Source organism: Pangasianodon hypophthalmus, chromosome 4 (genome assembly GCF_027358585.1).
Source record: "Pangasianodon hypophthalmus isolate fPanHyp1 chromosome 4, fPanHyp1.pri, whole genome shotgun sequence".
Lineage (NCBI taxonomy): Eukaryota > Metazoa > Chordata > Actinopteri > Siluriformes > Pangasiidae > Pangasianodon > Pangasianodon hypophthalmus.
The window spans coordinates 27,560,407-27,585,204 of record NC_069713.1 but is presented as its reverse complement, the minus strand read 5'-3'; the positions used below and the strand labels follow the sequence as shown (position 1 = coordinate 27,585,204).

Sequence of the window (24,798 nt, the reverse complement as noted above, 5' to 3'; positions counted from 1 at the left end):
CTTGCGGCGACAAAGCAACAGGAGACCATTCATTTTTAATGAGAGCGGGCGAATTCCAGCGACATGAGCGACAGCGACCTTTGGTGACTAGAAGTGGGCGTGTCCAGCAACATGACAAAGTTGAGAAAAGTTTATGCAAATTTGGAGCGACTTGGTGCAGCGACTACCAATAGGAGTGAGCACAGTAGAGCGCAGGTGATCCATGCTCGTGAGCCATGGTGCCTGCGAGTCCAAATTGTTTCAGGCAATCCAGTGTTGCTCACAAATGCTCTCCCTCCAGAATGTTTCATTTTAGTGGCAAGAAAACTGATTTGTTGTCAAACATGGAATGCTAGTTGTGCCACTCACTGACTATGGCAACCAGTAGTAGGAACACCTACTGGCGACTTCATAGTACAGTGCCTGGCGACTTGCAGCGATAAAATCCCTGCACTTGTGAACGTAGCTTGAGTGATCATTTTACATGTAAATATAGCCGAAGTCACAGCACAGCCTTTGTCTTTAACTTACATGTATGGTGATTTTGTCAGATGAAGTTGCGGTTATAAAATCAGGATTTTAGCAGTGCAGAGCAGCAGCTTGGAATTGGCTTGGGAGTGACAGTTGGTTAACATGTAGTCTTAATGAGCTGCGTTTCAGTCACTATTTCATACTCTTTCCTTTATCTGACAAGAGAAACCGAAAAATATGTAAATGACAACAGCTTTATTGGGAATTTGGCTGTATTAAAATACAGTATGTGAGCACAGAGAGTAGAAGAGAAGCAAACAGATGTAAAGGGCTGTCACTAAGCAGAATGCAAATATGTCACGATGACATCATAAATATGCTAATCAGCACATTTAGCAACATTTAGCCACTTTTTGAGCAGGCTTTAGCTACTTTTCCACTGAAAGTAGCTGGCAACAGTGGTCATAAATGTTTAGAGTAAAACACGGCTTTCTAAACGCCCCACAGGCACAAACAGTGATTCTGCTTACAATCGATGCTTTTTTAGGTTTTTGGATATTTTCCATAAATAACTTTCACACTCCCACATCATGTAAAAAAAAGAGGATAATCACTGATAAACTTTATTTTATATTGTTATCCCAGCTCTGTTACACACATTTGTAAATCCCTCCATTTGGAATCACATTGTTGGAAATGATGAGAAAGATGTGCTGCTGTATTCTGTGTGCACACATTTCATTAGATGCCATAATGATTCATGGAGTTTAGTCCTTCTGCTATTGTAAATATGTTTTATTATTTTATACAGTTATTGCAGTGAGAGATGAGACAGTGATACAGGGACCATGTCAGACACTCCTCACACACACTCCACATTTTCGTACTTTTTTTAAATTTTATTTTTACACATTTAGAAATATGAGGCAATGCTGCATGTATTAATACATTATTATAATTATTAACACGCAACAGGCGGACACTCAGGTTTATATCTATCTGGAAATATTGATTTAAAAAAAAAAAAAAAAACACCTGCTGGCACGTGGGCATCATGTCACAGAGAGAACGGAACACATGAATATACAAATGAATATGCAAATGAGACAAACAAAAATAGTATGAAGTGCTGAAACAGCTCATGGACTCGATCATTAATTTACCTATGCCACTGAGTCACATACACTTAAATCACATACCACACTCCATCAAGTGTGTGCGAGTGTGTGTGCGAGATTCAGAATCTTTCACTAGAGTATCTACATGATGTGGTATTTTCAGATAAACACATTTACATACATAAAAACTAAGTTGTACTTTTATCTTTAAATATTGATGTGTATAAAATAAACACGGAACTGAAGCCCAGTCTTGGCTGTGTCCCAATCCACCGTCCACCAGGTCACATGACTCAACACCATGTTGCTGTCATATGCTTTCACTAAAAGCTTTGTTGTTGAGCTTAATTACAGATGTTTCATTAAAACCAGGGATGTTACCTACAAGTTGGCGTTTGTGTTAATGTTAGCTAGCTACTTGTCTCAAATTAAGTTAACTCACATTTGATCTGACGCTAGCGAATGACAAAGTGACAGGATATCATTTAATTTGTATAAAATTCACGGAGCAGTGATTTCACTGAAAGCAAAATTAGACATGAGATTACTCAACTCTATGTAAATTGGGTGTGACGCTGCAAAGAAGCAACAAATCCAAATGACTGTCTCAAATGATTCCTCCAAGGAAATCCTATGGAGCGTGTGGTCCCACATCTCTTTAGTTCCTACCTGCAATTAGAAAAATAAAGCTTGGAAAGAAACAGCAGAGATCGATGGTGAGTGTAGGTAGCTAGTACAGGTAGCTCACATTGCTAATCTAATCTGAGACTGAAGCTAGTATGAAGCTGAGCATGCAACATAAATCACACACTGATTAATTCATTATTTAATTTGTCTTTTACTAGTGAGCTTTAGAAGTGATATAAAGCCACTACTGTTTCTCATCAGAATTTTAAAAAATTGCTTAAAAAAATGCTAGCTAGTGGTTAATGTTAGGTAGTTAGCATAGTGAGCTGAGATTAGCTGGTGAGGTAGTAAAGATTATCAATAGGTGAAAATAAACTGTGTAAAACTTCCCAAAAGCTGTCGTTATGTTGAAATGATAGCCAAATGTGTGTTACCGTGCTAACGTTACTTTAGTGATGTGTGTGGGAAATAAGAGTGATGGATAAACCACTTTTAACGTAGAGAGCAACATTATATCATCAGGAACTGTGATAAAAATCAGTGAAACTATCACGATAGCTAAATAAATTAAAATAACTCGTTGCACTCAGCGAGGTGTGGTAACGTGTCGAACACTCAAACATTATCAAGTGTGGTTTGGAACACAGCCACACGAAGTCAGCAGATCAGTTGCCATGGCAACCGGTACAGTCTAAACTGTTATTGGGGATGTGAGGGACTGTTTGGACTTTTTGTTCCAGGTACGAACTTTTTTTTAAAATTTACTTTGTAGTGATGTGTAGAGATGATGTCCAAAATGGTAGATTTGGCACTAATGAAGGACCCTTTCCACATCCGCAGAGCTCTCGCGCTGCGCCAACATCGACCAATAGCATGCAAGCAGGAATCCTAGTGGTTAAGTAACGGCTGTGTGGAATAAAAATATGGGCGGGACTTGGAAGATGATTACGTTTACTTTAGTCATGTTATCACCCCAAAGCACCTGCTGGAGATGCATGTGTGAGACAGACACTTACAACACACACACACAGACACACGGTAGAATAAGAAACATTGGTCCAAACTGAACAGCAGCCTATGATGATCGTATGGTGTGTGTGTTAGATCATCTGAAACACACACACACACACACACACACACACGAGGAGAGTCTATGCTAATTACACAACCAGTAAACACATACACAGTGTGTGTATTTGTATGAGTATTTGAGTGTGTGTGTACGTGTGTTTGTTTCTTTCTTTTAACTAGGAAATAAAATAAATCCAAAATGGCCGCCAGAAGGCATGTTCCAGCTTTTGACGTAGTTGACCTTTGACCCCATGTGCATCTGTAGTGGAAGATCGCAATGTGCGATGTGATGGGCGAATCTCATGAATGTTTACACAGTTTACGTCTGGTGTGGTTTGGGCTCCGCCTCTTTTCCCTCTTGCTCCTCCTCCTCCTCCTCCTCTTCTTCCTCTTCCTCCTCATCGGTGTGCTGCTCAAGCTCATCGCGCGTGATCATCTCGAAGTCGTTTCCGTTGCTGTGCTGCGAGCCGTCGTCCTCTCTGCGCTCACTGTCTGAATCTGAGCGCCGCTCTGCCTCCACCTCCTTCCCTGCCTCCTCTTCCTCTTCCTCCTCCACTTCCTCTTCCTCTTCCTCCTTCTTCTCACCATCCGATTTGTCCTCGCTGTCTGATTTCTGCGTCTTGGCACCCTTGCCCTCGGACTTCTCCCCTGCGCCCTTCTTGCCGCTCGTCCTAGGGCCCTTGTACTCGTGCGTGTAAATGGGACGGAATGAGTCGACAAAGCCCACATCTGCAGTCAGATTGGGGAGGAACCAGAAGTGATGGCGCCCCCCAGTGACCAACCAGATGATCAGGAATAGAATACAGCGAGCTGTAGAGAGAGAGGATATGGCAACCCAGTCAGAGAGAGGAGGAATGCTTTATAAACATGTTATAATACTGGAGTTACAGTCTCACCAACAGCAAGGAGAAGGATGCTGGCGACGAAACAGCCTGCACACACACTCAGGTAATACACACCCACCCTCATCTCCGCTGGCCACAGGGGGAACAGTGTCGCAGCTATCACTGCAATCACTAACACACAAACACACACACACACACCCCTTGTGTTAACAGCAGTACCCATGGAGAGCGTCCCAAATCACATCACACTGCACAGGTAAGGGAACAGCGCAGAAGCGCTAGACAAAAAAAACCTCATAGAAATTATAATCTTTCCAGCAAGTAGTGTTTAAAAAACCTGTTCAATTTTACTTAATTTAATGTTTACAGAAATAAACTATACATTATTTTTTTACATTCCCATTTTTATTCATTAAATTCAAACAAATTTTAATTTAAAAATCCAAAAATTTCATTTAAATTACACAATATTACAAATTTTTCATACACAATAATTTAGAAAAGCATATTGTGACAATTTATCATAATTTATAAGTTCTAACGAGAATGTGTGTATTTAAATAAAAAATTTTAAAAAATTAAAGAACAGGACAGTAAATAACAATAAGATGGGATGAGATGAGATGAACAAAAACAAATGAGGAAGAAACTAAAAAAGAAAAGACAAAAAGGTGAAAAATGAAAGGCACATGAGTGAGGGAAAGAAAAAGAAATGGAATAAATTAGTAAGAAAGGACATAAAGATGTGAGCAAGAGCAAGCGATAACTGGATTTAGCTGGATTTATAGTGCTTTACGACTATTTTGCTGTCGCACGTCGTAAAACAATTCTCGGGTCGTGGGATGAGATCAGAATGTCTTAGGACGCATAATGTGACATGATTTAGTGCCATTGACAGTCAAAGACAAAGTTGTGTCAGTGTGAGAAATTCCTGATTAAAGGGCTGCTGCTACGAGGCTCATCTGAAATCCACCAATAGGAGGTTGGCAAAGTCACGGCACAGCTACAGATACAGTAGCTGCGATAGAGAAATGTAAAACGAAACATGCTAAACACGATCAATTATCTGACAATACAGATTTATGAAACAGAGTGGATATGGACATATCTTTATTAAATATTATAAAATAAATGATAAATTCTAAACCGATTAGAATCAGCTGATTTGATGTTACAATTTCACACTAAATGTTTGAAATGGTAAGATTTTTTTTTTTTTTTTTTAAATTCACAGACTCCTTTTTGGCGTTAGTTTTTTTTAAAAATGAAAATAAACAAAAAAGTCACTGAAAATAAAAAATAATCACTATTTTTTGGAAACACTATATCATTGACTGAACACTACTTCATTGCTCGGAAAACGTTTGCAAACTGATATATATATCGTGGTTCATATCGTGAGATACGTGATATGATATATTCATCATATTGCACCACCCTACCCATAACTTTTTCGTGTTTATGCGATCGCATTTCTGCACGAGCGAATATGTGCAGATGATGTAATGTTCTTTAATCGTGGGTCTATCTTTAGAGGATCTTCATCGTTTAATCCGGCATGGAGAGAACACACGCTATCTCACAGTCTGACGAGTAATAATCTTAAAAAAGCGCTGAAATGGCACATGGTAAACCCGTCACTACGAGAATAAATACTGTACATCAATAAGATGTCAATAACAGAGTAAGACAGGTAGTGAATATGGAGAAAGAAGTAGTGAATAGGGAGTAGGGAAGAGAAGAAGGTGACTAACAGTGTGTTGTAAATGAAACGTGACCCTCTCTGGCTGTACGGTTACGGTTACGTACCCAACACCAGTCCCATAGCAAAAGTTTTAAAATGGACCGGGTCATAAATCCACACATACACCTGCACACAGAGGGAGAGAGAGAGAGAGAGATCACACAGTTTAGTGTTTAGACTGTAAGCCTAGTGTGTTTGTGTGTTTGTGTTTGTGTGTTTGTGTGTGTGTGTGTGTGTGTGTGTGTACACTAAAAGAGAACCTCGTTCCCATCCAGAAACAGCTGATCCTCATGAGGCTCCAGTTTAAACTTCTTCTTAACCTCTTTCTTCTTCTTCGGGGATCCTGGACTTTCATCCTACACACACACACACACACACACACACACACACACACACACACACACACACACACACAGAGGTTTCAGAACACCGTCTGATGGAAACACAACCACTCCAGATTTCAGAATGAATACTTACGCTCTTTTCCTTCTTGGTGTCTGTGGCCTCAGTGTCTTTTTTCTTCTCCTTCTCCTTCTCTTTCTCTTTCTCCTTCTTGCTCTTCTTCTCTTCCTCTTTGCCTCCGTCACCTTTCACCTTCTCCTTCTTTGGGTCTTTCTCCGGTTTCTTCTTCATCACCTTCAAAGCTCGGTGGAAGAATTGCTTCTTCAGGAGCCTGTGAGAAATATCAGTCTCAATCAGTCCCACTATTAATAACTGCTAATGGAGTTATAATCGCAAAGCAGCCACACAACAAGCAGCTAGTTAGCACACTATACTGGTATCTATTCTGATTTAGTCGTCCGAACATTCAAAAAAATGAGCAGTTTAAAATATTTGACAAGCATCTGCAAACTCTTGACAAGCCTTCAAACCGATCCCATCTAATTAACACCTCAGAACAGACCCCAATTTACAAGTGCCTCAGAAACGATCCCATCTAATTGGGACCTCCAAACTGATTCCTACTAAAGAGTGCCTTCAGAGTGAGCCGTTCTAACGAGCACCAAGGGACCGATCCCATCTACTCAGTGCCTCCACACGATCCCATCAAAACAAGGAGTCAGTGACAGTACCCATCTAACGAGCACCTCCACATAATCCTATCTAACAAACGCCTCTGAACTGAACCCATCTGAGGAGTGCCTCACAACAGATCTCAGCTAACGAGCACCTAACTCATCTAACAGATCCAGTCTAATAAACACCTCGGAACCAAGCCCACCTAACTCACCTGTTGCAGTAATCCACCACAGACTCCCTGGTGGTGAATAAAGCTTCCTCAGGTTTCTTTGATTTGGCCCATTTAGAGTCGAGCAGACAGTCCACCGCTTTAGATGCTGTGATGCGTAGATGCACGCGCACACACACACAATAAATATAACATTACAGCAACAGCATCACAGCTTTATTTTAACAAAAAAGAAAAGCAGAAACACAACACTGACCTATGAAGTAGTCGACTCGATGGCCCATCATGTTAGTGGACTTGGTAGGGCAGTTAAAGCGCAGGTATTTGGCCACTGCCTTCTCCTCCTTGGTTGGTTCACTCACCTCCTGCAATCAAAGCAAGACAATTTAAAAATCCACCACAAATGTTTCAACCGTGACGATTGTGGAGAAACCTTAAAACTAGGATCTTCAATCAGCAGGATCTCCATGAAACAGCATGTTGAAGAGTGGAACTGATTTACACAACTGCCAGTAGAGTTCGAATCGAGATACACCAAGCCACACCCCCACCCCTGATCTTAACACACCTGAGAGAGCTAGCTGAATACACAGAACAGTATAAGGCGAGAAGTTTTTTTAAGCTGTGGAGAATTTCTCACCCACACCTGTCCAAGATGACTTTAATCCTAGACGACGAGACGCCGTGTGTGTTTGGAGGTATGGCGTACGTGTCTGAGGCGAGGAGAGCCGCAGGGTCGTCACCGGGAGATATCTGATGCGTCTGAGTGGGAGATAAAATGATAATACTGACTCCCACTGATGGAGATGGGGTATAAAGACGGAATTCTCCATCGGTCTGAGGGAGCAGCGTTCCAGCCTCAAACAGCTCCAAGTCAGTAAAACACTCCGCCCAAACGTCACATGATCGCTAACCTACACAAACTCCACCCAGTTCCACAAGAATAAACTCCAAACATTTATTCACAGGTGGAAAAGGGAACAGTGTGTGTAAAGACACACGGCCAAAACCACACAGACGAACCGTGTTTATGAGGCAAAGTATTATAAAGATTAAATCTCCAAAACCATTTTTTGTATTTTGTTGTAGATATATTGTCGTATTGGTGTTTATAACACTAAAGAATAGATGCAAGAATTTCTGAAACACTTATTTTCATTTCAAGGCCACTTTAGTATATATATTTTTATTTCAGAAGGTGAGAATGAAATGTGATTGATGTAAAAACACACTCTCTGTTTATCCACCTGTCAGGACGTTGTTTTACCCACACCGCGGTGATGCAAAGACACTAAATGTTGAATCTGGATGAGAAGAAACCGTGGTGTGTGTGTGTGTGTGTGTGTGTGTGTGTGTTGAGGCCGTTATCCCACCTGCCAACATGGCACCTGGCATAATCGTCACAGCTGCTCAACTTTCCTCATCACACTCCTCCCATTTTATTCATTTTACACACACACACACACACACACACACACACACACACACAATCCTCTTTATCTCCTGATAAACCCCGAGTTTATCTCACAGTAAAGAACCCAAACCGGAGCCTTCTCACTTTCTCACACACACAAACTCGTCTCCAAAATGGCCAACTTTCCTCTCAGTTAGCATAGCCGGCTAAAAACAGCGCGCGCGCTCTGAATCCACACGACAACGAACGCAGAAATAAATTCCCTCGCGACGAATTCAGCGGTGTGACGGTATAAAAAAGCGCTTTAAAAAAAAAAAAGTGAAACAGTTCACCTGAATTCGCTTCTTGTGTCTCCTGCGCTCCGCCATGATGCTAAATTTTTTTTCCCCCTCGACCAACGTGATCACGTGACCAGGCGATAATACCGCGTCAGTAAGCTTGGCCCACGTGTCGCGATGATTTCTTCCTCGTTGGTGTGGTCCATGTTACTGCGCTCTCTACTGCCACCCACTGCACCACAGCGTGCATTACACAGCGACTGTACTGTATGTACGAGTGGACGTCTTAACTTTTTTTTTTTTTAATTGAACAAAATTCAAGTGCAAACATTTATGGCATAACTCAACAATCATACATATGCTTTTAGTGTTGACACAGCATTTAGGGAAACAATAAATAAATAAATGAATAAATAAATAAATAAATAAAAATAAAAATAAAAGGAGAGTTAGGGTCTTATTCTAGTAGCAAAAACAAGTCTAAAGCAGAGAGAAGTTTCAGAGCATTTCTATCTGTCATGCATTGGAGAGATTTTGCAAATAGCTTCAGGTTATTTTTCCATCTGTTGAAATGTGGCTTAACCTTTAAATATTTACATCTAAGAATAAAGTGTTTACCTAAAAGAATCAGGTTGTTTACAAAAAAATTTAGGTTCTTATCATTCATTAAATACTCTAACTTAGTTGAGATCACATTCAAAGGTTGTAGCGATGTATCTTTAGATTGTAACCAACTTTGAAATGGAAGCCAAAATTCATGTACAAATTCACACTGGAAGAAAATATGTTCTACAGTTTCTATTTCTTTCTCACAAAATCCACATGAGTTGTTCTCCCAGTTAAATCTTTCATGAAAAAAAATAACTGGATGGATAAATGTCATTCAAGATTTTAATTTATTTTTTTAATTGAATGTACAAAAAAAAAAAAAACATTCAGCCAGGGGTAATATAAAATTTAAAATAAATTAACTTGGAGATAAAAAAGGAATAATAAAAAATTATAATAAATGAAATAAAATTTAGGGGAAAAAAAACAATATAAAAGAGCATAAATATTATACTTAGTACACAACATAGAAGATTTTAAAGCTTTGACATTGCTGGAAGTAGAGATGGTATCCAAATAACATTTCAAGTCTTTGCAAAATATACTAAATAGAAGATTAATAGACAAAAATTTGCACTTATGTATAAAAAAACCTAGCTAGAAATATATATAGATTTATTAGAAAATATTGATCTTTTAGATTCTTATTATAGATATGGATTCCAAATAAGACATCTTTAAACACCAAAGAAAAATTGTCCAAGAGAGAAGCATGAACAAACAGACAAAAAAGAGCTACATGTACACAATCTCAAAAAAAAGGTGAGGGACAGATTGATCTTCCACTCCACAAAAGGAGCAGAGAGGATCGATCTCAGGTAAGATTTTTTTAACATAAAGATTGACAGGGTAAAATCGGTGTAGCATCTTAAAAGACACCTCTTTAGCCTTATTAGTGATTAAATATTTGTTGGGTAAAGACCACACTTTCTTCCAAGGGATATCTTCAAATAAATTATTCCAATAGGATATCAGAGAAGGGACAGTAATTATATCTTTCTGAAAGAGTTGCCTAATCTTCCTATTCCTGAGAGAGGGACTGGATAAAAAGCAAGTCTTCCCTATTGCGGTTTCACAGGGATGTGTACATGAAATAAAAAAGGGTAAAGAATCAGCTGGGGATAGCGTCCATCACTATGGCAAAGTCTCCTGGGGTGACAGGAATACAGTAATTAGTTAGGAATTCAGAATAAGAAAACAAATAACCATTTGAGTTTATGAGCTGAGAAACCAAAAGAATATTATTGTTAAACCAATCTGGAAAAAAAAGATTTATTTTTGTATCGAATATCTTGGTTATTCCAAATGTAATACCTGTGGGGACTAAAACTGTGTTTGTAAATTAAGTGCCAGGCCAAAAGCACCTGCGTATGGTGATAATTTGATGGGCAATTTAGAGATATTATAGTTGCATACCATCAGAAAAGGGAGACTGCCAACTTTAGAAAAAACAAAATTGGGAATAATGTTCCATATGGATTCAGAATCATTCAAGAACCTCAACCGATTTATCTTAAATGTATTGTTTAAAGAAGCAAAGTCAAGAAAATTTAGATTTTACATGTCACTTCTTTGGCTTTAGGAAGGATCGGGTAGGATGAATATGGTTTCCTTATATATATATATTTTTGCCTCTTCTTCACTGAAATCTTGAAGAACATATTTTCTTTTCAGTTGACCAGGGTAATAATGCTTGGATAACACATTTCTGATAAACTTATTTGTGAACTGTTTGCTACTTAAATTTATACCTTCCGTACGGAGTGGTGTCATTGCTGATCGAGTGTTAGAGTACACTACAAACTGCTGAATCATCGTTTTGAGGGGTGCTGGGATGGCCTTTATCACTCTGTTGTATTCTCTAATTGGGCACTGAAGATTAAATGTATCACAAAAGTCTCTGAATACAATAAATTACCGAAGTTATCCATCAAATGTGTTATTGCCCATATTCCTTTTTCCATCCAGGTCCCTTAAAACAAAGATTTTTGATTACTGAGAATATACCTGTTGTTCCACAGGGCCACAGGAGTGTATTATGTGGTGTAAATTAATGTTTAAATATGAAGTTCCAGTACAGAAGAACCTGCTGATGAAAGTTGTATAATTTTACAGGTAGTTTGTATAAATCATAGTCTCAACACAATAGAAAATCAATTCCACCCATTTTTTGAACAATTGCATTAGGGATGCTAAACCAAAAGGAGTCTTTATGATGAATAAAGGAGTTCAGCTACTTCAATTTTAGTACACCATTCATCACAGACAAATCCTTGACATTCATGCCACCCTGCTCAGTACTCTTAATCATGTCAGCTTTCCTGATGGAATGGCATTTATCCTTCCAGATAAAGTTGAAATTTGATCATGTTGTCTGAAATTTTTAATGAAAAGGCCAGGTAAATAGCTCTTGATATACTCTCCATCTTGGATAGTAAAACTCTGCTGAAAATTGTTATATCCCTTTATAGCCACGAATTGAATATTATTTTACATTTATCAATACTTCTCTGAATGTTCTCTTTTTCACTTATTTGTTTGTTTCGGGTAACCGTAATGCCCAGATATTTGACTTCAGGTTTAACCTTTATGTTATCAATTAAGCGAGCTTGTTGATTATGCAAAGCAAGAATTTCTCATTTATTAATGGTCAGTGTAACACCTGATGCTTTCGAGAATTGACTAATTGAAGCTAGCGCTGTGGAAATTTGCCTTTCATCTTTTAGAAACAAAGTTGTGTAGTTCACAAATTGACTTATTTAGTAGAAGTCTTAACTGGGGTTTAAATGAAGCGAAAACATCTCTGCAGCCCTCCAGTGGCTGGCTGCAGTACAGATTTTAGCCACGCCCATTCCCATGTTAGTGAATGGGAAAAGACCCAAACTGCCATTTTAAGTTACATCCCCGCAAATGATTTTCGGAAACAGTGTTCTGTCATTTTCACATGTTCAGTTGACCTCATAATCTCCCCCAATATTTTTCTAATGATAAATATGTTTTTTATAGGAGTTATTTGATGATAAATAAAAGGGTGTGGGTGATGAGGTGATTGACAGTTTTGGACATGACAGTTGAGTCTCATGGAGTCCCAGGATGAATAAGCATAGGCTGTGTCCCTACTACCCTACTATACTGTAGGCGAAAGCAGTACACCAAAGGAGTAGTACAGTATGTCTGAATTCTCAGTATTCATAAAACAGAAGGTGAGAAATACCCAGATGACCTGCTGATCTGCCGAGATTCAGCAGTATGGAAGCAATGGACACTGCGCTATCCCATAAGGCAACAGGACTGGCATGGAAGAACTATCAGAATCACAAATGGTGGAAGGCATGCATTGGTTCTTTTCAAGTGTAAGTGCTATAGGTATTAAACAGTTGCTCTAATCTGGTGGACTCTTTAAGTTTTTGCGGTTTCTATGACATCGTAGGTCACATGTATTGGAATGTATTCATACTAAACACATATACTGATCAATACGTACTGTATCAACGGCCGAGCAGTAGGTACTGAATCCAATGCAGTATGTACTGTCACAGTACGCGATTTGGGACGCAGCCAGAGTGTGGGCGGGGCAAGAGGCGGACTCACTGTCCAACCAGCCGTATCTACTGTGCATGCTCTGGCTCCAGTTTTCACAAGATGGCGACTCCCATTTCCACCAAAAAAAAAAGGCTTCTAAAACACACAATAGGAGTGAATTTCCAGTCATATATATACGGTCACTGGTCTACTGTACGACCAAAAAATTAACACTAGTAAAAAGAAAGAAGCAAATATAGAATCCCTTCTGGGTTTTAAAAGCTGAGCGACCAATTTAAATTTTTTGTTTCTTGTTGAAAGCAACATTAATTTTGCTCATTTTGTTAACGTAGATATGTAAGTACACAAATCAGAGGATGGAAACATGTACTGAGGCGTCGATCTGGACAATTTCATTTTGTGTATATAATATTTATTTATTTTATTATTAAATTTATTCTAAAGTGTGCTTGAATTTCTCTTTTAACAATTCTACTTTATGTCTAGAAAGAGAACACTAATATTTAAATGCACAGTGGAAAAAATCAATGTTTATGAATTCTTTATAAAATAAAAAAAACACGCATACATCATTCACATCCAACAGCATGACTTAAAGTATCATTAAGAGTCACATCTGTCACTATTTGAATTAGATCAATAAGAAAAAAGTCCCTCCTGTTTGGAGTTATGCTCCTCCCATTTTTAAAAAGTCCCTCCTGTTTGGAGTTATGCTCCTCCCATTTTTACAAAAAGTCCCTCCTGTTTGGAGTTATGTTCTATAATATTGTTAAAAGAATAAACACACACAGTGTTTGTTTCATACCTTTAAACATTTATTTAACATTCAGCATAATCGTTAGCATGTTTATAAATAAGAAAAATATTTTACAGTGTGATGGTCAATATGACCGAAAATAAAATCTCTGCGATGAGAAAAAAGTTGATTCTGTAACGCAGCATTGATATAGATGTTAACGTAGCTGAAACTTAATTCTCCGGCACGTCTGTTGCAGTAGTTTAGAGTTTAGTCTTTGTCCCAGAAGTGTTGCCGTACTTTAGTGTACAAACCTCATCATTTAATTTATAAGCAGTCGTTGATTTTTTTCTCTGTTTGCTACTTATAAGCTATAATGCTAATTTCGGTTAGCACGTGGCATTACGGTAAATAGAGGAGTAGCATGACCACCGTAAACACCCGAACAAACCCGTGCTTTTTTTATACAAAATGGTAAAGTACGCACTGTTTTTCTGTAGCAGTCGCAGCGCCTCCTAGAGGGCAAAATAATATCACACAAATGTTTTTCCGTCGTCCACAGTGCTCGTGTGCAGATTGTTCCGTCCTTACACACTCTCCAGATCTGACGTCTTCAGCGTGGCGTTAATTCCTCGTGTTCGGTGTTCAGTCGCTCCTCAGCGCTCGTGAAGGCTGAGGTGAGGAAGCCACTGGTTCCTGCAGAGGTTCTCTCGGCAAAACCGACCCACTTCACTCAATTTCCTGTGTTCAACCTGCGGGTTCTGGACAAATACACACCACAGATTAGCTATCAAGAGTTAGCGATTAAAGGGCAAGTTAGCTTTCACACACTGATTTTTACTTCAGCTCTTGGTTTCTCAGTGAAATTAAACATTTTACTGGTATTCGTCTCAATCAATAGTTTCACATTGCAGCATTAGCTAAAATGCTAGTAACCAGGCTATAGATTAGCGTAGATTAAAATATCCCAATGGACACAACTCTGGGTTGATTTTAATTTAATTACATTTACAATGCTGGAGAAACCATTAAATCCTCTAGCTTCACCTCAACCACGCCCATTTCACAACTGCGCAGTTCAGAACAGAGTTGGAAGTGGGCGTCTCCCAGTTATGATTGTCTCAGCGACTTAGCTAAGTTAGCTAGCTGACAATACTGACTGCTAGTGAAAGCCTTAGCATTAGCTAGCTAAAAGTGCTAAGAATGTTTACCACAAATAATTCATCATCTGAGACTTTTTATAGTCTTAGCATTGGAGCTAAGTGGTTAATGAATATAACAAGTCTTATATGTTTGAAGTTAGCTTGATGCTAATTCGCACTCATAAACGTCCATTACTGATACAAGACCTTGTAGCTGCATTTTGCAGCACATTTGAACCACACATCAGTGTGATGTCCACATTAGCATTAGCATTAGCTCACCGTAACCAGGACGCAGTGTAAGTCTTTGGGCTCATGGGCATGGCCTTCAGAGGTGGGTGGTTCTCCCAGCGTCTCGGCCAGACGTCTCATTCCGCTGACACGCAGTACGTCGATGTGGATCTCGCGACAGAACGCTTGCAGGAGCGTGAAGTGGATCTGCAGAGCGACGTCATGCTCGTGTTCCTCATCAGCTGCTAGAACACACAGAACCACACTGTCTGGATCCCTGCAGAACACACATACACACACACACTCACGATATTAGTGTTGGGTGTATATTAGTGATAGTGTATGTTGTGTGTGATGTATGTTAATGTTAGTGTGTCATGATGGGTGTGTTTTAGTGTGTGTTAGTGTGTATGTTAACGTGTGTATTAGTGTGTGTGTTAGTGTGTGTTAGAGTGTGTTTAAATGTGTGTACTACTGTGTGTAAGTGGTTGTTGCGGTGATGAAACTCACACATTCAGCAGTTGTGCAGCTTCGTAAACTCCGAGTGTGACACATTCCTGACGCCTCGCCGCTGAGAGCAACTCCAACAGAGCATCAGCCACACCTTCTGTCCTACACACACACACACACACACACACACAAGGTTGAGTTTTAACACTAACACATATTTTTCACTCTTACCGTAAAACTGAAATATTTAGAAATGAATTTTACTCAATAATAATAATAATAATAATAATAATAATAATAATGTCAAAAATATAACTGACATTAAGTGTTAATTTACAAATTTTTAGAAAACTATGGCATATGTGTTTACAAAAACTTTTACCCTACAGTGAAAATACACAGAGGCATAAACACAAACTGCTAAATTCAAAGTTCAAAGTTATTATAGTTAAAGTGACTCATTATTATAACTATATTTGACTATTTATAATTTTAATTTTTATCATTGATTTATCAGTTTAATAAATCCTTTAAATTTTTGTGAAAAAAAATATTCTGAATTTAAAAATAAATAATCTTTAAAAAAATTATCTATAAATAACATACTTTTTTTCACATACAGTATTCCATTTAAAAATAATAATTTAGTTAATATAGTTATTGTAACTATATTAAAAAAATAATGAGATTAATTGAAAATTAGATATTTACATGCAAATAAATTATGTTGATAAATTTTGAAAAACCCATATATATATATATATATATATATATATATATATATATATATATATATATATATATATATATATATATATATATATATATATATAGTGATTAGGGTTGAAGTTGTTATAATATAGAGTATTATTATAGAAATGTAATTGTATAAATATCAACTTACTGTTTGTCAGAGCAGCTGCAGCTCCAAATCTCCCCGAGAGTCATAATAATAAACAAATAAAATCCAGTCGAGTTTACAGAATTAATAAATCCAAAGTGTGTTCTTCTCACAGCTGTCTGTCTCTCACAGCTGTCTGTCGCTCTCTTATACCTGCAGCAGTGGGCGGGGCGAAACTACCACCGAAACCAACTTCACCTTAATGTATGTGTGTGTGTGTGTTTCCACTTAATCATGATTAAATTAAATCATACATGCAGATTTCATATTAAAAGTGTCTTTATGATCAGACATTAATCAGCTCAGGGTTAAAGATCTCATTAAATATTAAAGATATTTAGAGTGAACTGAAATAATAAAATAATAGTAATTATTAAACAATATGATATGATCGCTAAAATCAGTAAATATTACACTAGATGGAAAAAGATGCTAATATTAACTTTAAAAACATAATGACAGAGTGTCCATAATCCCAAACATGACATGTTTTTTTAAAGAAATAGTTCAGTCTTGCAAAGTAGCTTGGGCTGAAATGTGTGATAAAAAAAGAAGAATTATTATTTTTAAATTATATATTAATATTCTTATAATTCATATATTTTAATTTAATACTTATATCATTATAATTTTTCTTTTGTTATTATGTATCCTTTATATTTCTACTGCAGGATCTGTGGGAAGAATCCACACACTTGGAGTTTGTTCATAATAAAGTTGTTCATAATAAAGTTCTTGAATCTTGAGTAATTAATATGTATGTTCGTATTATTTTATTATTGTAGTATACATTTAAAGCTTAAATATTCTTAACACATAAATCCAAGCCTTTAATGAGAATATTTATGTGTTAAATCTGTTAGTGCTAAATGAGTGTAATCATGTAAAATGTAAATGAGTGCTAATCATCTGATAAAGATGTGAGTAATAAGCTAATCAGTGTGACAGAGTTAGGTGTGTGTGTGTGTGTGTGGGTGTGTGTGTGTGTGTGTGAGATGTAACATGCTTACACTGAAAAAAATGTATGGGTGGCCACAGGAGTGAAAATGATTTGTGTTACTCTGACACACTTAGAGAAAAAATTCTGCCTACACACAGTTTTTCATGGGATTTTGGATTTTCATGCTGTACACAGTGTCATAGTCCTCCATTTTGCTTTCAAACGAATGTTCAATATTACAGATTAAAAAAGTTGAAAATTATTTCATACTTTTTTTGTGTGGTTTATGAACTACACAATAATGAACAATAAATATTAGTAAATATTTGTTACTTTGAGCTGCATGAATAAGTGTTGCATCTCTGCATTTTAATTCTCAAAGTTTTTGCATAAATCTTTACTGACTCACATTCTCTTAGTTCAAACATCCTCTTCATCATCATCTTCTCCATTCTCTTCATCAGCATCTCCATCCTCTTCATCATCATCATCATCTCCATCCTCTTCATCAGCATCTCTATTCTCTTCATCATCATCTCCATCCTCTTCATCATCATCATCTCCATCCTCTTCATCAGCATCTCTATTCTCTTCATCATCATCTCCATCCTCTTCATCATCATCATCTCCATCCAATTTATCATCATGTCCATGCTCTTCATCATCATCTCCATCCACTTTATCATCATTTCCATCCTCTTTATCATCATCTTCATGCTCTTCATTATCATCTCCATTCTGTTCATCATCATCATCTCCATCCTCTTCATCATCATCATCATCCTCCCCATCCTCTTCATCATAATCTCCATCCTCTTCATCATAATCTCCATCCTCTTCATCATCATGTCCATCCTCTTCACCATCATCATCATCTCCATTCTCTTCATCATCATCATCTCCATCCTCTTCATCATCATCATCATCATCATCATCTCCATGCTCTTCATCTTTTCTTGTATATTTTATATAATCTTTTATATTAATGTAGTAATTAATGTTTATTATTCATTACAGCCTGCTTACATCATCATCATCATCATTACAGCAGGGGTATAATATGTATGATATGTAGCCTGCGTAAATAAAAAAAATCACTGTGAACCCCCTCATGAGCACTTTTATGTATGTATGGATGGATGGATGGATGGATGGATTTATTTATAGTTTAAGAAATTCTAAATTATCTAGTGAGATTTTAACACAGTTGCTGATAAAAATCTTATCAGTTACTGATAAAAAATGCAACAGTGAGATCAGACGTAACATATCACTGAAAATAAACTGACTTTTGATGCTTTGTAAAGAAACAGTGAGTTTATTTTCATTTTAATTTCAACCTGTCTTTTTTTTATATAAAATATTTTATCTGAAAGCAGTTATTTTTCTCCAGATGAAGCTTTGAGCAGAACAATGCTGTATTGATCATTAATTACAGGATTAAGTTGAATTAGTGATGAATTGTTCTCACCTCACTGCTCTGATGTTAATCTGATAAACAAAGCTCTGAACTAACAGTCAGTTTCGACGACTTTCTTTTAAACTTTCACCAGAACAAATACAAATATAAAAATGATCTAAAAAATAAAATTATAGACAAGGATTATTTCTAAAGCTCAGTTAACTGTCTCTTCTTTTGTTTATCTAAACCACAGGGCTGCTAGAGTGCTAGCTAATGTTAGCAAGATGGAAACAGGATTAGCATTACTCTTACTAGGTAGCTAATATTGTCAAGTGATTAAGTAGAGTAGTTTGTTAAAATATGTGTGAAATTATTAATGGTAATGATGCTAATTTTTGGTATTTTGATTTCCTGCCACTAATATATGTACCTCAGTGCCTGCTAGCTTGCAAGCTAGCCTGCTAATTATCATAGCTGTAAATTTTTTATACAGATATAGACAGTAATGTCCTGTAAAGCATCTCAGTGTATGTTATACACTATTATATTTTATTTCATACTTTATTTTATACAGCTAAATAACTTTTCTCCTTGGGGAGAAAAGTACAAGTTACAGAAAAGGGCAGACAAGAGAATTGCAGGTTTAATAGGTTTTTTGGTTAAAGGGTTACAACTTTTATGTTGTTCTGATATTTGAAGGAAACATGATATGAATAGAGTCAAGAATTACAGAATTAATTACAGAATTAGAAATCACAAAAGCAGCTGCTGATCTGCCTTTAAGTGTGTTTCCTCCACATCTCTTCTGATTACAAAATCGATGTAATGTGATATATTGCATCACTGGTTATGCACACACATTATAATTGTGTTAGAGATGAATTTATTATTATAAAGTTTCATAGTGTTGTATTGTATTTAACTTTTTGTTGCTTTTTCATCATTGTGTATTACATTTTTGTGCTTCTTAAGGCCATAACAGTCCAACATCACTGTCCCTCTGGTACTCTAGAGCCTCTTCTATCTTATAAGGAAAAGAACACAGCCAACTTTTCTCTTGGTTTGTAAATAATGACGTAGCAATAACGGCATAACTCTTCAGAGAGGTGTTAGGGTGCCATCCGGGTCATGGCACCAATTTGTTAAAAATTGACTTAAGAATCATTTGAGGATCACTCGCTGCTGCTGCTGCTGCTGTGGATCATGCCACATGGATACCCTAAAGATTGCACTCATCAAATACTCATCAAAAACAGCTTACAATCATTTTTCAGTGCTTCTTTCTTAGATAGCCTAAAGAGTGCAATTGTTAAGAACAGTTTACACTCAAGTCTCAATCAGTGAACAGTTGATAACTTCAGTTTGATACAATAAACTTAAAGTTAAAACTCTAATCATGCTATAGCACAATTATCAGTATTTGATTATACAGTACAGTGATTGAAAAGATTTATAATCGCACTATTCAGTGTGAGGTGAGGATGATGAAGATATGGCCACTTTTGAGTTTGGTTCCTCTCAAAGTTTCTTCCTCATATTGTATCAGGAGGTTTTTCCTCAACTAATTCTAAATCTGGATTTCTGTAAAGTTGCTCTGTGACAGTGTACATAAATAAATAAAATTGAACTGAATTAAGTAATATAAAATATTAATATAATGTTATTAATATAATCAATATATATGAAAATGCAGAGGTTCCTGGAGCATACTGCTGTGAGATCAGATGTAACGCATCACTGAAAATTAGGAAACGGTGTGTGTTTATAGGGCCATAGAACCCCCCATTTTCACCTCCAGACGTGTCCACATCCTGAAGTCTGAGTCACCAAAGCATCACCGAACACCTCTAACCTTCATCATCTGCCCCTGTCCCCAATCACACCACTGTCAATATTGAACAGGAAAAGTGTCATGCTCAGGTTAATGCCTCCTGTCTCTCTTTAAAACATTACACTTTAAGCTAAAGAAAGCTTTATGCTCTGATGTCACTGTGATATACACTATAATTACTGCATGTTCTTTAAGAAATATTCACTTCCTGTAAGAAATACTGTGCAGTTTGGCTAAATGTCAAATCTACCTCATGTCCCTTTTTTTTAAACTGTAGATCATGTTCTGTGATTTGTAATTTAATTAATACAAACATAATCTGCTATTTTTCTGAAACTGCTATATACATGTGGTGTTAATCAGACAGAAGTATAGGTGTGTATACTTAACACACATACAGCACAGATGATTCTATACAATACGTCTAATAACATGTTTGGTGCTGTAATGATGTTTATAAAGGGTTAACAAAGTCATCATTATGATTCCTCTAGTATTAAATTTAACTAAAGTCTAAAGTAGATCCTTTAGTTTGTTTTATTAATATTTTACTGCCTACCAGCTGCTATGCTGAGAAACAGGATCAACCAATCAGGGTTTAGTATGTGAATGATGTTCAATGGATCTGACAGATATTTTATTAATATTGTGAGATTGTTTGATGGTTGAAATTAATTCCTGTCTACGCATCTGTACTGAGATAACCGATGATGATGTTGATGTCATTATATGGTCATAATTTAGTTTATTCCACAGCACTGCTGAATTTTGGATTCTGATTGGTCAGAAGGTGTTGATTGATTTTCTATATATTTCTATGTATTGCTCAAATCAAAGGTTTATATTAATGAGCTCATTCTAATACATTATCAGAGTAACAGCTCATTCACAGTGCTGCAGTATGTATTATTCACTAACTGGCTAGAGCATTCTCATTTCTAGTGATTTTTCTTCGCCCACTCTCCTAACCCCTAAACTGTAATTGGGTCATGGCCTGAGTGGAATTTCTGAATGACAGGTGATGGGTCAGTTCGTCATTGATGAGTGTCAGAATGAATATTTTATAATCTGGAGTCAGGGCTGGTATAAAGAGTCGCAGCGCTGCAGTTTGAGCAGCAGTTTCACCACACAGACACACACACACACACACACACACACGAAGCATTAAGGTGATCTTCATCACCATGACCAGCGTCTGCCTCGTCCTCATCAGCGCCACCTTCTGTCTATCAGCTGTTCTCTCATGCTGTGACGAGTCGCTCGAGCGCCGCTCTGTACACACGGCCATCATCAAAACCCAACAGGAGAAAGACCTGGTGAGAACACACACGCACACACACACTCACATTCACTGAGAACAATCTAACATTACACTCACACACTTTACTCACACGATTGTACAAATCTGATTCATGAGCTTTGTTTTCTGGGATTTGGAAATTGTTCTTAATTTTATTTGTTTGTTTGTTTGTTTGTTTGTTTATAATAAGGTAAATATCAACAAAAGGAGGATACCATATACATATACATGTAGACAACAATGTAAATAATTCAATGATTAATTAATTGAATGATTAATCAAGCTGAATAAAAATATATTTAAAAAGCTAGATCAGTTAAAAAAAAGTACTGTAAAATAAACCAGTTAATTAGTTGGTTGATTGATTTGAATTCATATTTTAATAGAATTATATATATATATATATATATATATATATATATATATATATATATATATATATATATATATATACAAGTAAAACAAAGAAATTAATTTATTTGAAATAAATACATTTTCTATGAATATGTGTATAAATAAATACATAAAAAAAAAAAAAAAACTAAATGTTTCTGTGGTTCTCTGTGTGTTTTTCAGATCGAGGCTCTTCAGGCAGTTCTTGAGAAATTAAAGAACAAACAACTACCAAACACCGCAAAGAAGTTCGGCCAACTTCCCTCTGTAAGAGAACAGAAATACTGTCTTCTGATACAGTGTGTTTAGTGTGTTGCAGTACGGAGTACTCTGATTGGCTGAGAGCAGCACAATGTGTCCTGATTGGCTGAGAGCAGTACACTGTGTTGTGATTATGTTTCAGACGATGACCTCACACATATAAATGCTGGATTTTTAAAAGACACTCCTGATCAAAACAAAGTGTCCTTGTTTTATAGTTCCCTTCCTCTATAGTTTACAGGTTTACAATGTCCTTCTTCCCTTGTTTTTGGATGTTCCCTAGTTCCTTTGTACACTGTGTTGTGTGTTGTCTTAAATACTTTTCTTGCCCACTAGCTTTCAGATAATCCATAGTTTCCTTGTATTCCCTAGTTCCCTTGTTGTTTCTAGTGTCTCTAGTGTACTTGTTACTTAGTTTCCTTGTTGCCTAGTTTCCATTCTCCCTAGTTCCCTTGTTGTTTCCAGTGTCTCTAGTGTACTTGTTACTTAGTTTCCTTGTTGCCTAGTTTCCATTCTCCCTAGTTCCCTTGGTCCCTAAACAGTGGATTGATCTCTGTTGTTAATAATTGGGTTCTTCATTAGGGTGCAGAGCTCTGAATGCACTGCATCATCTTACTCTGTCACTTCCTGGCTGTTTTTTTCTTCCTGTTTCCTGCAGTGTGATGCGGGTGAGCAGTGTGCAGCACGTAAGGGGGCAAGGGTGGGCAAACTGTGTGGCTGCCCCCTCGGGACCACCTGCGATTTCTTCATCATGAAGTGCCTCTGAGGATGAAAGCCTTACACATCAAGTGTACTTCTGTACAGTTTCCCTTAATGTGAAGTGTACACTCCTGCTGTGTTTCCCTTACAGTGAAGTGTACACACCTGCTATGTTTCCTTTAAATTGTACACTTCTGTACTGTTTCCCTGCAAGTGAAGTGTACACTCCTGCTGTGTTTCCCTTATAGTGAAGTGTACAATCCTGCTGTGTTTCCCTTAAAGTGAAGTGTACAATCCTGCTGTGTTTCCCTTAAAGTGAAGTGTACAATCCTGCTGTGTTTCCCTTACAGTGAAGTGTACACACCTGCTATGTTTCCTTTAAATTGTACACTTCTGTACTGTTTCCCTGCAAGTGAAGTGTACACTCTGGCTGTGTTTCCCTTAAAGTGAAGTGTACAATCCTGCTGTGTTTCCCTTAAAGTGAAGTGTACACTCCTGCTGTGTCCTGTACTCTACTGCACTATTTCCTTGAAGGTGAAGTGTACACTACTGTACTATTTTCCCCTTAAAGTGTACACTTCATGATCAACAATAAATGAAAGCTGCTGTTTACTACAAACTGTCTCACTACACTCACTTCTGTGTCTTAGAGAGAGAGAGAGAGAGAGAGAGAGAGATGCCTCTGTGTGCATATACCTCTGAATAGCTCTTAAGTCAGTAGTTACATTTGAGGTCTGAGTACTGATGTGTGTGATTTCAGTATTAAATCCTGTAAAGTGTGCTTAAGGAATGAGAAGTGCACTATTCACAGCTGATTCACATATGATGTATAGTTTAGGGAGTTAAAACCTGCCATTATTAACTAGGAATAAGACTACCACAGAAATATACACACCATCAATATGCAGCAGCATGACCATGAATGTTTTTAATGACAAAATTGAAAATACCAGGCAAAAAATTTAGACTATAAATTTAAAACCAAAAATTTGATAACTAACTCTGTAGATAATAATATAACCGTATCAGCTATTAGAATATTTTACTTCCATTTGAGAGACTTCAAACAGATAATTCCAGAACCTCTTCTAAAAATAATCAGTTCTTCCCTTAGCCCTGATTATGTACCTAAATCTTTTAAACTAGCAGTTATCAAACCCCTGATTAAAAAAACCTGACCTCAGTCTCTGTCAGTTGTCCAAATATAGGCCAATATCAAACCTCCCCTTTATCTCCAAGATCCTAGAAAAGGTTGTAGCACAACAGTTATGCTCATACCTACATAGGAATAACATTCATGAAATGTATCAGTCAGGATTTAGGCCTCATCATAGCACAGAGACAGCACTGGTTAAAGTGGTAAATGACCTACTACTGGCTTCTGTGTCTCTTTTCTTGTGTTGCTTGACCTTAGTGCAGCTTTTGATACCATTGATTATACTATTCTCCTTGATAGACGAGAAAATGTTGTTGGCGTTAAGAGAACGGCCCTCTCCTGGCTCAGGTCTTATTTGACTGATGGTTATCAGTTTGTAGATGTAAATGGTGATTTCTCTACACATACTAAGGTAAAGTTTGGTGTTCCGCAAGGTTCTGTTTTAGGCCCACTGCTTTTTTTCTTTAT

At 37.1% G+C, this 24,798-nt stretch overlaps 3 protein-coding genes across 3 annotated transcripts; 1 reads left to right on the top strand and 2 right to left on the bottom strand.

The window, feature by feature from the left end:
* Positions 1-1,043: 1,043 nt before the first annotated feature.
* sec62 (SEC62 homolog, preprotein translocation factor) lies at positions 1,044-8,939 on the bottom strand. Its single transcript, XM_026936552.3, has 8 exons — positions 8,791-8,939; positions 7,301-7,409; positions 7,087-7,192; positions 6,333-6,528; positions 6,116-6,211; positions 5,921-5,981; positions 4,163-4,282; positions 1,044-4,076 (listed from the first exon to the last, which is right to left on the bottom strand). The coding sequence occupies exons 1-8, from the start codon at positions 8,824-8,826 to the stop codon at positions 3,586-3,588; spliced, it is 1,215 nt and encodes a 404-aa protein (XP_026792353.2). The 5' UTR covers positions 8,827-8,939; the 3' UTR covers positions 1,044-3,585.
* Positions 8,940-13,681: 4,742 nt separating this feature from the next.
* On the bottom strand, positions 13,682-16,458 carry gadd45bb (growth arrest and DNA-damage-inducible, beta b). Its single transcript, XM_026937081.3, has 4 exons — positions 16,352-16,458; positions 15,508-15,609; positions 15,049-15,274; positions 13,682-14,385 (listed from the first exon to the last, which is right to left on the bottom strand). The coding sequence occupies exons 1-4, from the start codon at positions 16,393-16,395 to the stop codon at positions 14,281-14,283; spliced, it is 477 nt and encodes a 158-aa protein (XP_026792882.2). The 5' UTR covers positions 16,396-16,458; the 3' UTR covers positions 13,682-14,280.
* A 5,198-nt stretch (positions 16,459-21,656) lies between these two features.
* On the top strand, positions 21,657-23,730 carry LOC113540659 (cocaine- and amphetamine-regulated transcript protein-like). Its single transcript, XM_026937255.3, has 3 exons — positions 21,657-21,837; positions 22,398-22,481; positions 23,134-23,730. Exons 1-3 carry the CDS (start codon positions 21,706-21,708, stop codon positions 23,239-23,241), a joined length of 324 nt encoding a protein of 107 aa, XP_026793056.1. The 5' UTR covers positions 21,657-21,705; the 3' UTR covers positions 23,242-23,730.
* Positions 23,731-24,798: the final 1,068 nt, after the last annotated feature.

Excerpts from the sequence above, each read along its gene's own strand:
- sec62 (XM_026936552.3), bottom strand. The coding sequence starts at position 8,826 with ATGGCGGAGCGCAGGAGACACAAGAAGCGAATTCAG. Across the intron at positions 6,529-7,086 it reads GTGGTGGATTACTGCAACAG|GCTCCTGAAGAAGCAATTCT; the intron begins GTGAGTTAGGTG and ends TATTTCTCACAG. Across the intron at positions 4,077-4,162 it reads CATCCTTCTCCTTGCTGTTG|CTCGCTGTATTCTATTCCTG; the intron begins GTGAGACTGTAA and ends CTCTCTCTACAG.
- gadd45bb (XM_026937081.3), bottom strand. The coding sequence starts at position 16,395 with ATGACTCTCGGGGAGATTTGGAGCTGCAGCTGCTCTGACAAACA. Across the intron at positions 15,610-16,351 it reads TGCAGCTGCTCTGACAAACA|GACAGAAGGTGTGGCTGATG; the intron begins GTAAGTTGATAT and ends GTGTGTGTGTAG. Across the intron at positions 14,386-15,048 it reads TACACTGCGTCCTGGTTACG|AACCCGCAGGTTGAACACAG; the intron begins GTGAGCTAATGC and ends GTATTTGTCCAG.
- LOC113540659 (XM_026937255.3), top strand. The coding sequence starts at position 21,706 with ATGACCAGCGTCTGCCTCGTCCTCATCAGCGCCACCTTCTGTCTATCA. Across the intron at positions 21,838-22,397 it reads CCCAACAGGAGAAAGACCTG|ATCGAGGCTCTTCAGGCAGT; the intron begins GTGAGAACACAC and ends TGTGTTTTTCAG. Across the intron at positions 22,482-23,133 it reads AGTTCGGCCAACTTCCCTCT|TGTGATGCGGGTGAGCAGTG; the intron begins GTAAGAGAACAG and ends TGTTTCCTGCAG.